Below are 13,930 nucleotides of genomic sequence, written 5' to 3' on the forward strand. Positions count from 1 at the left end.
GTGAGCATGGATGGAATGATAAAGTTCTTCTTGCCAAGGTAGCAGGGGCCCCAGAGAATCAAGAATGCCAAAAAACGCTAAAATGGGTAGAAACTGGATACTGGTAATTGGTAGAAAAAATTGGTAGAAAGAGGATAATAAATACTGAAGTCTGCAGCAGCCAGGCTCTGTTCTGTGCAAGGGATGAGGAAAAGAAGTCCTGAAGTGCCAGGGACACAGAGCAGAAGGGACTTGCTGCTGGAAAAATGGGAATGTGGATGAGTGGGGGGCAGCTGAGCACGACCAGAAAAGCTCTCTGCAGGGGAAGGGAAGGGCTGGGAGCAGGGCAATCCTGCCCTGATGCAATTACTGAGGATGTGGAACAAGGTGGAGGATGTCAGATGCTGAGCACGCACAGATTCATCCCAAAGCACAGATCCTGCCAGGTCCTGGGGACTGCAGGGGAGAGGCAATGAATGAATGATCCTCAGACAAACCCAGGCTGACACCACATCACAACTTCCCAGCCCTCACTGCCCCCTGGGCTTGGCAAGGAGATCACAGAAGTTTTGAGCTCGTGTGGGATGAGCCTGGGGCTGGAGCTTAGGCGTTCATCCTGGCCTGCACCTCTGCAGCAAGAATAATTTCACAGGACAGCCCAGCTCCTGGGAGTCTGCCCTGGGGAGTGAAGAGCAATCCCTCCAGCAGGAGTCCTCACAGAGCCCCTTCCTTGCCTTCTCCAATTCTCCCAGCTCTGAATTCCCCCTGAACACAATGTCACCTGCATGAGAATGCAAGAACTTCACAGAGACCAGCAAAGGAGATAAAAATCCAGGATGGGCTCAGCTCTGCCTGCAGCCAGCTTTATCAGCCCTTCTGGCAACAACAAGGCTACCAAAAATGGAATATTTACAGAGGACAGACTCCTTTGAACAGGTAAGAGCATAATCCAGGTAGGTTAACCACAACCTTGTTACCCAAAGGCTGGAATTTGATCCCGGATTCCTGAATCCCACCTGAGCCTCCCAACCCGCTCATGACTTGATTTCTCTCTCAAAACTGACTGTAAAAAAAAAATTACAAATTCACAAATCCTCCAAGTAAAGAACACAAGATGTTCTGGAACCTCAGGGTTGCACAACTAAGAAGAAAATCAAGCCTCATCCCTCCTTGTGCTTTTGTCCCTTGTTCCAGATGCTCCCCTCTAGGCCAGGCACTGTCACCTCCAGGCCCAGAGCTCCACCAGCCAAAATCAAAGTCCCAAAAGTGCTGAGAGAGATCAGGTCCTTCCCTCCATAGGCAATTTTGGAAATTTTGGAGCAGTTCAGCTTTCAGCGCTGCCACTACAGAGAGATGGGTCAGGAGCACACGAGAGGTTCCAGGTGACATCTGCATTAAGCCAGGTGGACAGGTAAAGCTGGCCCAGAACACCTGGCTGCTCTTCTGTGCCAGCTCTGCTCCTCCAGCAGCAGGTAATCAGTGGTCATTACTAATTACTGCACTCTCTCTCCAGGTAAAATTGCAGCACTCAAGATTTCCAGCATTTTCATTCCCTCCTAAATGCAGCAAGAGGCTTCTCCTTCTGCATCGCTCCTTGCCAGGGCTCCAGGGGAGCTCTGAGTGCATCCATTTACCCCAAAAAGGATGCAGGACTGTGTGGCTCTGCCCTAAAAATATTCCTCAGGGATATGAGGGATGCAGAGGTATCAAGGTGATCCCCACTCTTAGGTGATCCCACCCCAATTCCGGAGCGAGAGAAACTCCAACAAAGATCAACCCACTTGTAAAGCAGAGAACAGTGATCCTTGTGAAAGTACAAAGCACTCCTGGGCAAATCCTTGCTCCTGTGGCTCCATTCTAGAGGATTTTGGCACCGCTGGTCCTTCCCCTCCATCACATCCCTGCACCTCCACAGGCTGAGCTTTCCCTTCAGGAATGCTCGCAGCAGATTAAAACCCAGTTTATTAAATAAGGCAGTGCTCTAACAAGGGTAATCCACTGATAATTTCACTCATTTAAACCCTATTTTATCTCAACCAAGTAGACTTATTTCCATTTAACAATCTTAATTCTTTTAGCACTTTCCAGCTCCCAAATTGGCTCCGACGGCAGCATTGACATTCAGCCATCACTTTCACATAAAGTTCCATTTAGTCCCTCCAAACCCCTACAGTGTCTGGAGGTGCAAGAAGAATTCATTAGTGATGAAAAGGAAAAGCAGCCATCCCTCCCTGCAGCCTCCTGACATCCACAGCCCTCATTTGGCAGGCTGGAGTCAGGGCAAGGCCAGGCTGAGCTGCTCCTGCTGCTCTCAGATCCCTCCCAGCTCCAGCTCTCTGCTGTCACATCTGCATTCTCCGAGCTCTCCTCCCGCCAGGATCTTCACCTTCTGCTTCCAGGCTGCCCACACTCCTCTCCTCTGCAAATTACACCCCAAAAGAAGGGTTCTGGGTTGTGATGGCACCTGAATGTGACACGATGCTCTTGGATGGTTGTCCCAATAATGAAAACCCCCATTTCCCCATTTTCCCAGCCTGCTCACAGCCCTTTCTGCCATGGACTGTGCCCTGGGTGTTGTCCTTTCTCTCCCACGTGCTCCCCTGCTCTTCACAGCTGACATCCCACAAAAAAGCAAAAATTTCATTCTTTTACGTCTTTCCATCCTTCCCTTTTCCCGCAGTGGGGTTCGTTTCCAGCTTTGATCTCATCACAGTGTGGTGTCTGCGAGGGAGAAGAGGAGGAAGAGGAGCACAAAGCTGGGAGGAAGGAGAGGCAGGACCCAGCACTCCCCCTGCTTTGTCAGCAGGTTGCTCTCCCCTTCTGGAATTGGGACTTTTCCAAGTGCTGCACGTCCCCAACACCTGGATGTGGAGAATGGGAGCTGCTGAACACGAGCCAGGGCAATTTGGGATTTCAGCCTCTCAGGGGCCGTGTTGATCTGACAGCGAGCCAGCAGCAATTAGCTGCAGAGGGGCACTCGAGAGAAGTGCCCTGCTAGGTCAAAAGCTCCTCTTCTGGGAAGGTTGCCCAGCAGCCCTGCAGTGCCTAAAGCTCGTCAAGAGGGCTTTAACACCTCACTGAGCTCAGCCTGGAGAGCTCCTGAGCTTGCAACCCACCCATCCACGGAGAAAGGACGCGGGAACGTGCCAAGAGTAACAGAGCAGGAGGAAGAAACCCCGAGCACGAGGCTTGGAGCACAAAGAAACCCCTCCTTGAACTGCCAGGGTGGGGATCTCAGCCCTGCTCCCACAGGCTGGAGCTGGAGTGGATTTTTGTCTTCCTTCTCCCATCTCCATCCTCGCCCTGCCCTTCCCAGAAAGGTTCCAACAGCTCCCTGGTGACAAATTCGGCTTTAACTCACCTTGAGGAAATTGGGCACCTACCTAAAATAAGGCAAGGCTCTCTCCCCCTCACTGCCTGAAAAGGACCTTCAAATCACATTGTGCTCACTACAGACCTGCATTTCCCTAAAAACAAGGAACACGTTCTTCAGCCAGGCATCCAGAGATCCCCATCCTCAGGAGTCATTCCCAGAACTGCTCCTGCCTCTGTGGAGGATTTGCCTCCCTCTCTGTGCTTATCCAGATTTTCTAACTCCACCCAGCTCCTGCCCACATCCCCAAAATTCTCCTGCTCACTTCAGATGATTCTTTACACACAAGTTAATTGGTCTGTGGGGAGGAAGGGATTTGGAGCTCCAAGTGCCCAGGTGCTCTGGATGCCAAGGCAGCAGCCTGGCAGCGTGGTGGCTCTGAGGAGGAGATTTAATCCAGCCCTGCAGAGAAGTGAAATCCATCCTTGCTGGCTGCCCACACGGATAGCCAGGGGCGAGGGGCTGGGCAGCAGGAATCTGTAATGCAGCCTCCTGCACAATCCCATCTCACGCCACACTGGAGCTCTCTGCAGAAATTCCAGCTTTGCTGAATTTGGCTCCAAGTTGGAATTCATTTTGGCAGCTGTTTAGGCAGGCAACCAAGGATCTTTCATTCATGTAATTGACTTTTTTATTCATATATATATATGAAAAAATAATGAAAGAAATTGCAGAGTGGATCTTGCTATCAGTAGCTTCCTCTGTGGGAAGCAAAAAGGTCTGTATTAAAAGTGGCTCAGCAGCTAAATACACAAAGTGCTGCCCAGGGGCAGGAACTGTATTTAGATATAAAACAAGTTACATGACTCTCAGATCCTGATCCTTGGCTCAGGGAGAATGTTTAATATTCAGGAACAAATGTAAAAATCCAGACCTTTGATACAAAATTCTGCACATGCACCTACCCATGCCCATCACCCTGCCACAGCTCAGGACTGTGCCTGGAAGAGATAAATGTCACCTCCCCACTGACCAACCCCTCTCTCCCTGGCTCCTCTCCTTAAATTTCCCTTTTCCTGCTGAATTAGCACCTGCTTCCAACCCAGTCACCTTCCAAAACCACCAAGCCACACAGGCCAGGGCAGCAGCTGCTGCTGTGCCCAGGGGCACTGCAGCTTCCCCCGTGCTGGTGGCTAAATGGCTTTCAATAAACAAGAGAGTGAAGAAATAGAACGTTGATTTGCTGCTTAAGTAACGTGGCTCTTTTCCATAACTACCAGCCGGTTTCCCCATCCAGCTGCTCTGCACAGAGAGATCTATATCTATATAATATGTATGTGGATATATAATGAATCAAAACAAAGCTTAAAGGCCTCCTGGGGTGGATAATATAACCTGCCTCTCGGACATTAATGAATAGGAACAGATCAGGAAAAATAACTCCGCCACAGAGGTGCAAAAGATGGAAAGAGATGATCTGTCTGGCTGACTCCTCGTCCCTCCTCGCTCCGTGCCCCGTGGCACTGATCTAAAATATAAATCTGCTTATTATTTATTATTCATATTATTATAGTGCCGGATTCCTCCGCTGGAGACGAGGAGCTCATTATGTTTTATGTGGCAAAGCTGCAGCCTGGAGAGAGGCAGAGCCTTCCCTCACCAGGCAAGGGGCACTGCTTTGCTGGGCATGGACATGCCTGGTGCCTGGACATCTTCTCCTTGCAGGGCAGCTCACTCTGCTCTGCACCAAATCCCTCTTTTTTCCATGGACTTTCCTTGCTCTGCACCAAATCCCTCTTTTTTCCATGGACTTTCCTTGCTCTGCACCAAATCCCCTCTTTTTTCCATGGACCTTCCTTGCTCTGCACCAAATCCCCTCTTTTTTTCCATGAAGTTTCCCTGCTCTGCACCAATCCCCTTTTTTTATCATGGAGTTTTTTTTGCTCTGCACCAAATCCCCTCTTTTTTCCATTAAATTTCCCTGCAGGATGAGGCTCGGTTGATTCTTAAGCCAAACTCATCCAACCTTGAGCACATAAAATCTGTGTAAAAACCCCCAACTGATGAAGGAAGCCATCAATCCCTCCCTCTTTGGTACCCAGTCCTGTCACTCTGCCAGAAAGGGCTCTCCCACTGCTGAAAATCGAAGCCAAGCAGGGCTGCAGGGTCTGTGATCCCTCAGGATCTGTGAATCCCTCAGGGTTTGTGATCCCTCAGGATCTGTGAATCCCTCAGGATCTGTGAATCCCTCAGGATCTGTGATCTCTCAGGATCTGTGATCTCTCAGGATCTGTGCATCCCTCAGGGTCTGTGATCCCTCAGGATCTGTGATCCCTCAGGATCTGTGATCTCTCAGGATCTGTGATCCCTCAGGGTCTGTGCATCCCTCAGGAACCCGCTGGCGGCTGGTCCCAGTTCCCACTCGGAAGCGCTCGCGCTCCTCCCGCAGTTTCTGCTCACACTTCCATGGTGCGAATGAGCCTCCTGCCTCTGCAGGCTGCCAGGGTGCTGAGCACAGCCCCAGGAAAATCTGCATCCACAGGTTTAGTGGGAATAACGTGCAAACCTCCCACCTGCACACGGAGACCGCCCGGTGCCCACCACCGACCCCGGCTGAGCCTCAACACCCTGCACCGGGATCCTGCAGCAAAAGCGCTCAAGAAAACACCTTCCACAGGATCATTCCAGAGAAAAGCAGGGTAGATAAATGACTGCACCAGTCACCAGCCCCTCTTTGAACAGTTTCAGCTGCCTTTTCCTGATAAAAACCATCTCATTTTATCCTTGAGTAGTCTCCGTGGATGAGCTGCCGTAACGAGATCGCTCAGGACAGAGAGGGTAAAGGAGATGGGGCAGTGGCAGCCACTCTTCCCAGTGCTGGAACACAGGAACACAACACCTGGGGAGAACTGCAAACAATCCAAGGATAACACTTGCCCAGAGAAGCTGTGGCTGCCCCTGGATGCTGGAAGTGTCCAAGGCCAGGTAGGACGGGGCTTAGAGCAACCAGATCCCAGTGGGAGATGTCCCTGCCCGTGTCAGGGTGTTGGAACTGGGTAACCTTTAAGATCCTTCCAACCCAAACCATTTGTGATTCACTGTAAGTCTAAATGAGGCTTTGCTGAAGGGCCTGGCATCTGTACAGGTGATTTAAAAACAAAAATCTATTTATGCACATAACTCAAAACCCATAAATAAGACATCGCTCTCCAAGAAGAATAATCAGAACAGAATTGAAATAGCAGATAGCAGATGAATATTGTATTTTTCTCTACCTCACCACTCCCCAGCAGCAAATGATAAATAACTACAAAACTACTTCGCTTTAATGAACTTAACTGGCTCTTTTTAATATTGGGGGAAATATTAATATTGTATCCCAGTAACTACGCCCTCCTCCCACCCCACTCCCCAAGCCAGGCTGGGATTAAACACTTATCCCAGTGACAAGTGGAGAGGTTTTCCAGCAACAGCACCACCATGTGAGCCCTGCAGATTCTTCCTGTGCTCTGGGCTGATCACAGCAGCCTGGCCGGGTTCAGAGCCAGGGTAAGGCCATTCCTCTGCTGGGGAACAGCAAATCCACGGCCACTTCATTCCAGATCCATCAGCAGCATCCACAAAGGGCTTGGCTAAGGCAAAGCTGCACCAGGAAAGGAGTTTGTGCTTTGTGTGTGTTAAATGTTTCCAGCAGGAGGGAGAAGAGGAGTTTCAAGCTGTGGGAGCCAGCTGCAAACAGGAGGTGGGGAGCTGGGCACGGCACAAAATGTGCCACAAAGCCTCACTGCCTGCCTCCAGTGAAAGGCACAGCTGGGTTTCTTCCCCCAGCCCCTCGTCCTGACACCTGGGAGGAAGAATTTGGTACCTGCTGACATCAGCGTCCTCCTTCCCCAGCACCCAGGGGCTGGCTGCACCTTCATCATCAGAGCCACCAGCACCCTTTAAAATGCTAATTCTGCCTTGTGGGATCTTCCCTGCGGTGCCTGCAGGAGAATTCAGTGTGTCCTGAGGGAGCTGAACTAATCTATCCACAACTCCTCTGCCCTTATCGTTCATTTTTATCTCATGAGTCTTTAATGCTCGCTTTTCCCTTGCTTCAGCCCTCCAGCTCAGACACAGCTATGGACAAACTGCACCCAGCAGGGCAGCTCTGGGGCCTTTACTCACTGAAAAAGTGCTTCAGTGTATCATAAACCCTTCAGGAGGGTGATTACACAGGGATTGGGGCCATACAAACGATGCTGTTACCCACGGCCGTGACAGAGGGATGGGAATAAAGGGGCACCACACAACCACAGCCATGCCGAAAAAGCTCCAGCCTGCCCCTTCCCACCTCCTGCTGCACACAGCTGAATGCCAGGAGCTTTCCACAGCTCTGGGGATCCCCAAGAACATCTTCCTGACGTGAAAAGCTGAGAGAATTGGTGTTGTTCAGCCTGGAGAAGAGAGGCTGTGGAGTGACCTCACTTCCAGTGCCTGAAGGAGCTGCAGGAAAGATGGAGAGGGGCTTTTTACAAGGGCTTGGAGTGACAGGATGAGGGGGAATGGCTTAAAACTCAAAAAGAGCAGGTTTAGATGGGATATTGGGAAGGAACTGTTCCCTGGCAGGGTGGGCAGGCCCTGGCACAGGGTGCCCAGAGCAGCTGGGGCTGCCCCTGGATCTCTGGAAGTGTCTAAAGCCAGGCTGGACAGGGCTTGGAGCAGCCTGGGACAGTGGGAGATGTCCATGGCAGGGGGTGGAACTGGATCTTCAAACCAACCCAAAGCATTCCATGATCCCGTGATTCTAGTTCCACCCTCAGAGCAGACACAGGAGATCCACAGCCCTTTAGGCACGCCAGAATTTTGGAATCATGCCCAGAAACAAGGACAAACTACCCAGAGTGACATTTCCTGTGACACCCCAGCATCAGGGTGGGGCTCATGAGGATTTGGACTAGAAATTGCTTCTCTGGTGGATGAAGCCACAAAGCACTGGGACAGCAATGACAGCTGAGCCAGAGGTGGATGCACAGCCCCTGGGTGTGGGGCAGGAAAACATTGAGCTTCAGCCCCAAAAACCCCCTGAGATGCTGGAGTTGTCGTGTAAAGTCTGCAGAGCTGGGAGGCAGAGGCAGGGAAGGGATTTTCACAGGCACAGGCAATCCCGAAAGGCTACAGGAGGCCTTGCAAGGAGTTTGTCAGCAGATCCTCTGTCAGGGCTCCTGATCCTGCTCCTGGTGAGGGCAATTCCATGGATAAACTGTAATTTTGGCTGGGGTGTGAATTTTAAACGAGCTTCTTTAGCACACCAAATCAATCAAGCCAGAAAATGCCAATTTAGGGCCCCCATGCTCTGCTCGGTGAGGCTGAGTAAATAACCCAGTAAATAACTCAGGCAAATTTCCTGACACTTCCTTGAGCATGAGTGAACAGACAAAAAACAAACCCAGAGCTGCTCCCACACACTGAGTGCTGCAGGAAAGCAGGGCCAGGGGGAGATGCTACCCTGGAGGACAGGAGGGAGCTGAGGATTTTTGGTTTTTGGGATGGCTGGATGCAACACAACCTGTGCAAGAGGTGCCAGGATATTTTGGAAGGCCTTGCACTGGCTTTTCCAAGGGCTCCAGGCTGCCTGGAGGCAATTCCTTCCCTCCCAGAGCTCTTAAAGCTGATGAGAACATTCCCATCCCTGCCTGCTCATTCCCTCCCTGATCAGCCCCAGCTTTTGAGGTCCATGGAGACAATAATTCACCCAGACAGAGCAGGGAACTGACACAAGGCATTCTTAGTACAACATCACCTTTTTGGATAAAGCTTTTAGACCTGGATTTCCCCACCAAGGTCTCCAGAAAAAAACAGGAGCAAGGAAATTTTCTCCAGGGCTGCACCAGAAGGGAACAAACAATTCAAGGCTTAAAAAAAAACAGGTTTGCACTGATGGTTTCCCCCCAGTGTGTATCAAGGAGAGAAGCAGAGTGTTCAGGAGCCTCCAGGCTGCTCCTCTGCAGCCAAAGGCACGGGGAAGGTCACCCTGTAGCCCACATTCTGCTCAATTCCTTGCACAGATGACGCCTCTCGAGCTCACTGCAATGCAACACTCGCTGTGGGTCCTGTCCAGAGCAGCAGAAATTCACTGTGTGCTCAGAGATGAAGCAATCTGCTGCCTCTCCACTCCACTGAGGGCTGCCAGGGCCAAGATCCACCCAAAAACCCCAAAAAAAGCAGCAGCAGGAAAGCTGAGGGCTTGGTTCACAAGCCAAGTGTCCCTGACTCAGCACCACCGTGTTTCCTTCTGCCTGGAAGCCAAGAGCTGCAGGGAATAATCTCTTTTTTTCCTGGTGAAGAACCCACCCTGACCCTGCCCAGCTCACCTCCCGTTACTGATCACATCCCCGTGCATTTCAGCAGCCCGTTATCAGATGGTTTTCAGGATTGCTTTAAACGTTTGCTCGCATTTTCTTTGAATATTTAAATGTTCTTGCCGGTCTGTTTTCCCTTCCCTATGCAGAGCATTGATTTATGTTGCTAGATACCATATCTCCCTGCCTTGCCAAAAGCATGCATTTGGGAATGATTTCAGGGCTGCTGGTAATATTTTTTCCCCCTCTTTTTATTCTGCACTTTATTTTTATTAACTTTTTTTGTTGGAGGCGCCGTAAAAATGAAACTGTGGCTTGAAGGAACAACACTCATCAAACCTCCCAAACCAAACCAAGCTGGAAGGCAGCTGCCATTCCCACCTGGAAGCTGCAGCACAAATTTGAGTTTCCAGCCCTGAAGAGCTGAAAATCACAATCCCAGGTCTCAAACACCTTCACTTTTCACTCTGGGGAACAAAGAGACCTCAGGCGTGCAGCTCTGTGCTCTCAGGGGAGCTCCCTTTTATCCCCACACTCCCAAAAACCCACTGAGCTCCCCAAAAAGACGGGACACAAAACAAAATGAAGCATTTTCACCTTCAGCATCCTGATAATTCACCCTCCATCCCCATCCCTGCCTCCTGGAGTGGAGGATGTGCCCATCAAGGTGAAATGCAGGCAGCAGAGCTGGGATCCTGCAGGGAGGGCTCCACATGAATCAGGGATTCCAGGGACATAAAACACCTGGCCACCCTTGCCAGGCTCCTGCCAGCTTCCACCTTCCCTCCCCATATTTCCTGAGCTGCCTCATGCTCCACCAGCAGAGGGGAGAGGTAATTTCACTTCAAGTGTGTCACCTGTGAAAGTTGCAAATGGGGACAGGAATGGATTAGCTGCTTATCTGCAACAAATAGCTCATAAAGGCAGCTGGTGGCTGCAGGAGGAGCAGCCAGGGGAAGCAGTTTCCTTTCTAAACAACAAAGCAAGTGTCAGTTCTGTGAGGTGAGCTCCACTGCCAGGTTTCTGGATGTATTTCTGCTCCCTAATCCGCAGAAAATGATGGTGCCTCTCCCTGAACACTTTTTAACACGACCCAAAGGAGCCTGAACTTGTGTGGCTTCCTCACAAATGGGGAATTGTGGGGTTTTCATGTTCTTGTGGCACCCTTGAACTGGGGGCAGGTTGGGCTCTGGTACCCCTTGGTCATCGATGGAGAGCAAATATATTTGTGACAGAGAAATATTTCATTTTATGTGGGGTTTAGGAGAGGGGGTGGGACACGGCAGGGGCGAGTTTGGCTCCTCGGTGGCTCTTTGAGGTGTGGCTTTGGATTCACACAGGAAGAGCAACATCAACACCATGAAAACCAAGGCAAACATGGAAATTCACCATCAACCGCATTGCATTTACAAGAGGAAAGGACAACATTTCCAAAATGCAGGGAGGAATTTCAGCAACTTTGTCAAGTCACCATAAACGAATTTCATTTACAAAAGGGAAGTGAGAACATTTCTGAAATGCAAGGAGGAGCTCAGCAAGTGTGTCAGCTCACCATAAACTAATTTCATTTACAAGGGGAAGGAGTGAGTGCAGGGAGGAGCTCCTCGTGTAAACTCACCATAAAATAATTTCATTTACAAAAGGGAAGAGAGAACATTCCCAAACTACAAGGAGGAACTTCAGCAAGCGTGTCAGCTCACCATAAATTGCATTTCATGTACGAACTGGAGAGAGAACACTCCCAAAACTCAGGGAGGAGCTTCAGCAAGCATGTCAGCTCATCATAAACTACATTTCAGGTACAAACTGAAGAGAGAACATTCCCAAAACTCAGGGAGGAGCTCAGTGTCCCCACTCAGCATGAACTGCACTTCTCTTACAGGAGGAAGGTGAGAACCTCAGCACCACCTGAATGGGGACACCCTGCCATCTCCCCCTCCAAGGATCCTTCCAGAACAGCCAAACAGCGCTGGATAAACCCAAACCCCAGCCAGGTGTGCACTCACCAATCCTCAGGGAATGAGGGCTGGCCCAGATCCTCATCAGCCACAGCAGAAGGAGCACCAGAGGCGCCAAGACACGGAGCATCTTCCATAAATCCTCATGGAGCCCTGTGGTGGTCTGGGCATGACATAACTCTGCAGGGAGACACAAAACACAGCCCGTGAGCCCCTCTGCTCTCCCCCAGCAGCATCACTCAGCTCCCAGCCCTGCAGACAAAAGCTCTATTTACTCGAGGAGGAGGGAGATATTTACAGGCTATGAATTATTCAGGGATTGGAATCAAACTGGGCAGAGAGCTCCTTGCAAAAAAAGGAAAAAAAAAATTAAAAAAAAAGAAACAAACACGAGGAAAAGTCCAAATATTTCATCTTGGCATTTTTAGCTTTTCAACAAAATCAAGTGGAAATCAATATTGAGTCACATCTCTGACTTCTATTCTCACCCACCCCACCCCCCCTTTTTCTTTCCACTCAGAGCAGCCTGCAACTCATTATATAATACTGACTTCTGATATTCGGGTGGGACAAAACATTTTCATAGCTAAACATGACTTGAGGGAAGGGTTTAAGAGGCAAAAGTCACTTGGGCCTCACCAAACTAGAAACCAATTCCTTTCCACAGTTCCAGTCACCTCCTTCCCTCCCTTTCAGGAGCAAGAGGATTCAGCACAAGACCAAGAGCATCTTTATTTTGTCCTCACACAAGCTGCCACCACCCAACCACACAGAGGTCCAAGTTCCAAAGTCAGACCACCAAAATGAAGGGCAGGAGGTGGAAAATCCACAAACTCATCATCAGCACAGGTATTGGCACTGTGTCCCCCACAGCAGGCTCCTGCAGCACAGCTAATCAAATTTATAACAAATACCATTTTAAACAGCTTCATAAAGGGCAGATTTTACTTCATAGAAAAAAAAAAAAAAAACAAAAACGGTTGTCTCTGGAGTTGATAAAATTATCTCCACAGGCAGCAATGTCCTTAAATGCTGACTTTGAGTGTTTCATCTGTTACCTTATCTCTCCCTTCTCCAGCTTGCTGGCAAATATTCTCACCCTCCTCCATTTGTCTCCTTCTTGGGCCAAATACTGAAGTCCTGACACAGGCAAAGTCTTTAATCTGCCTTTGAAGTTACCAGGAGTTTTGTCCGAGCAAGACACAGCCTTTTACTTGCAATTTTCCAATTAATCTATTTTTAGATTACATTTAAGACTTTCCTCCAGCTTATCTCAGCTCTCTCCACAGGGACCATCCCCTTTCACAGACGGGAAATGCAGAGACAAGGCCACAGAAAGAAAAATCCAGGCATCCTGGGACATCTCCACTCCCTGGGGTTTGATCCCTTCCTGGATCACGCTTCCCTTGGGAAGCTCCCACCTCCAGCATCCCAATTCCAGAAAATTGAGGGATCTCATGCTCAGCTGTCAGTCAGACACAGGAAGAAGCCCCCAATTTCAGCGCTCTCAACCCATTTTTAAAAGCTACAAACTCCCCAAAAAACACCTGGAAAACCGTGAGCCACCTCTGTGAAGGGCAAATAGCAATTTTCTCCTTTTTTTCCCCGCCTCTTTTCAGTGGGATTTCCAGAGTAATTCCTGGGGAAGAGAAGCCCTAAAAGGTTAAGCACATGGGAAATTGGTTACTTAGAAGCTCTGGCAGTGGCAGAGACAGATTGCAGAGCCTGGTATCATTTGGGAGCTTTGAAGCAGCTATTTCCAAACTTTCCATGATATTGACAAAACAGCAGGATCACGTCAGACTCGCTCACAGCCCGGAATGTGGAGCTGGAGCTCGTGGAACACACACAGACACACAAAGACATCCCTCCCCCAGGGATGGAGACAGCAGGACAGCAAGGGCAGCTTGAGGCTTGACATCCAAAGAGCTTCCTCGTGCTCAGTTCTGGCTCTAAAGCTGCTCCCCAACACTCACAGCCCTCTTTTCCTCTTTTTTTAGGTCATTTTAGGTTCTACTTCTCGTACTGCTACCCCCAGTGTTCTTTCCTTGCCAGCGCCTGGTGATAACAACCACAGCTCGACTGAAGCACCTGGTAGGGAATGTCAGACCAGGCCCAGGGCAGGGAAAAGGGGGTAACAAACCCCTCAATTTCCAGCCAAACAGGAGGGAAACGCCTGCCTGAAATTCGAGGAGGTTGCTGGAGTTTACAGCCCCAATATTCCCTGCCAAAGCTCCATGGAATCACTTCAAGGAAGGATATGGAGGGGCTGGAGAGTGTCCAGGGAAAGAAAAGGAGGTGGGGAAGGGGCTGGAGTCCCAGGAGGGGCTGAAGGAGCT

General features: G+C 49.9%; 1 protein-coding gene across 1 annotated transcript in view; it reads right to left on the reverse strand.

The window, feature by feature from the left end:
• Window positions 1-13,930, reverse strand: part of GRIK4 (glutamate ionotropic receptor kainate type subunit 4) — a 171,013-nt gene that overhangs the window by 100,163 nt on the left and 56,920 nt on the right. The window contains exon 2 of the mRNA XM_014257316.2: window positions 11,640-11,771. Coding sequence (XP_014112791.1) covers window positions 11,640-11,721 — 82 coding nt within the window. The 5' untranslated portion in view covers window positions 11,722-11,771. The remainder of the gene's footprint in view (window positions 1-11,639; window positions 11,772-13,930) is intronic.

This window comes from Pseudopodoces humilis, chromosome 25, assembly GCF_049639895.1.
Source record: "Pseudopodoces humilis isolate 2021_Gansu_Grassland_sample_001 chromosome 25, ASM4963989v1, whole genome shotgun sequence".
NCBI lineage: Eukaryota > Metazoa > Chordata > Aves > Passeriformes > Paridae > Pseudopodoces > Pseudopodoces humilis.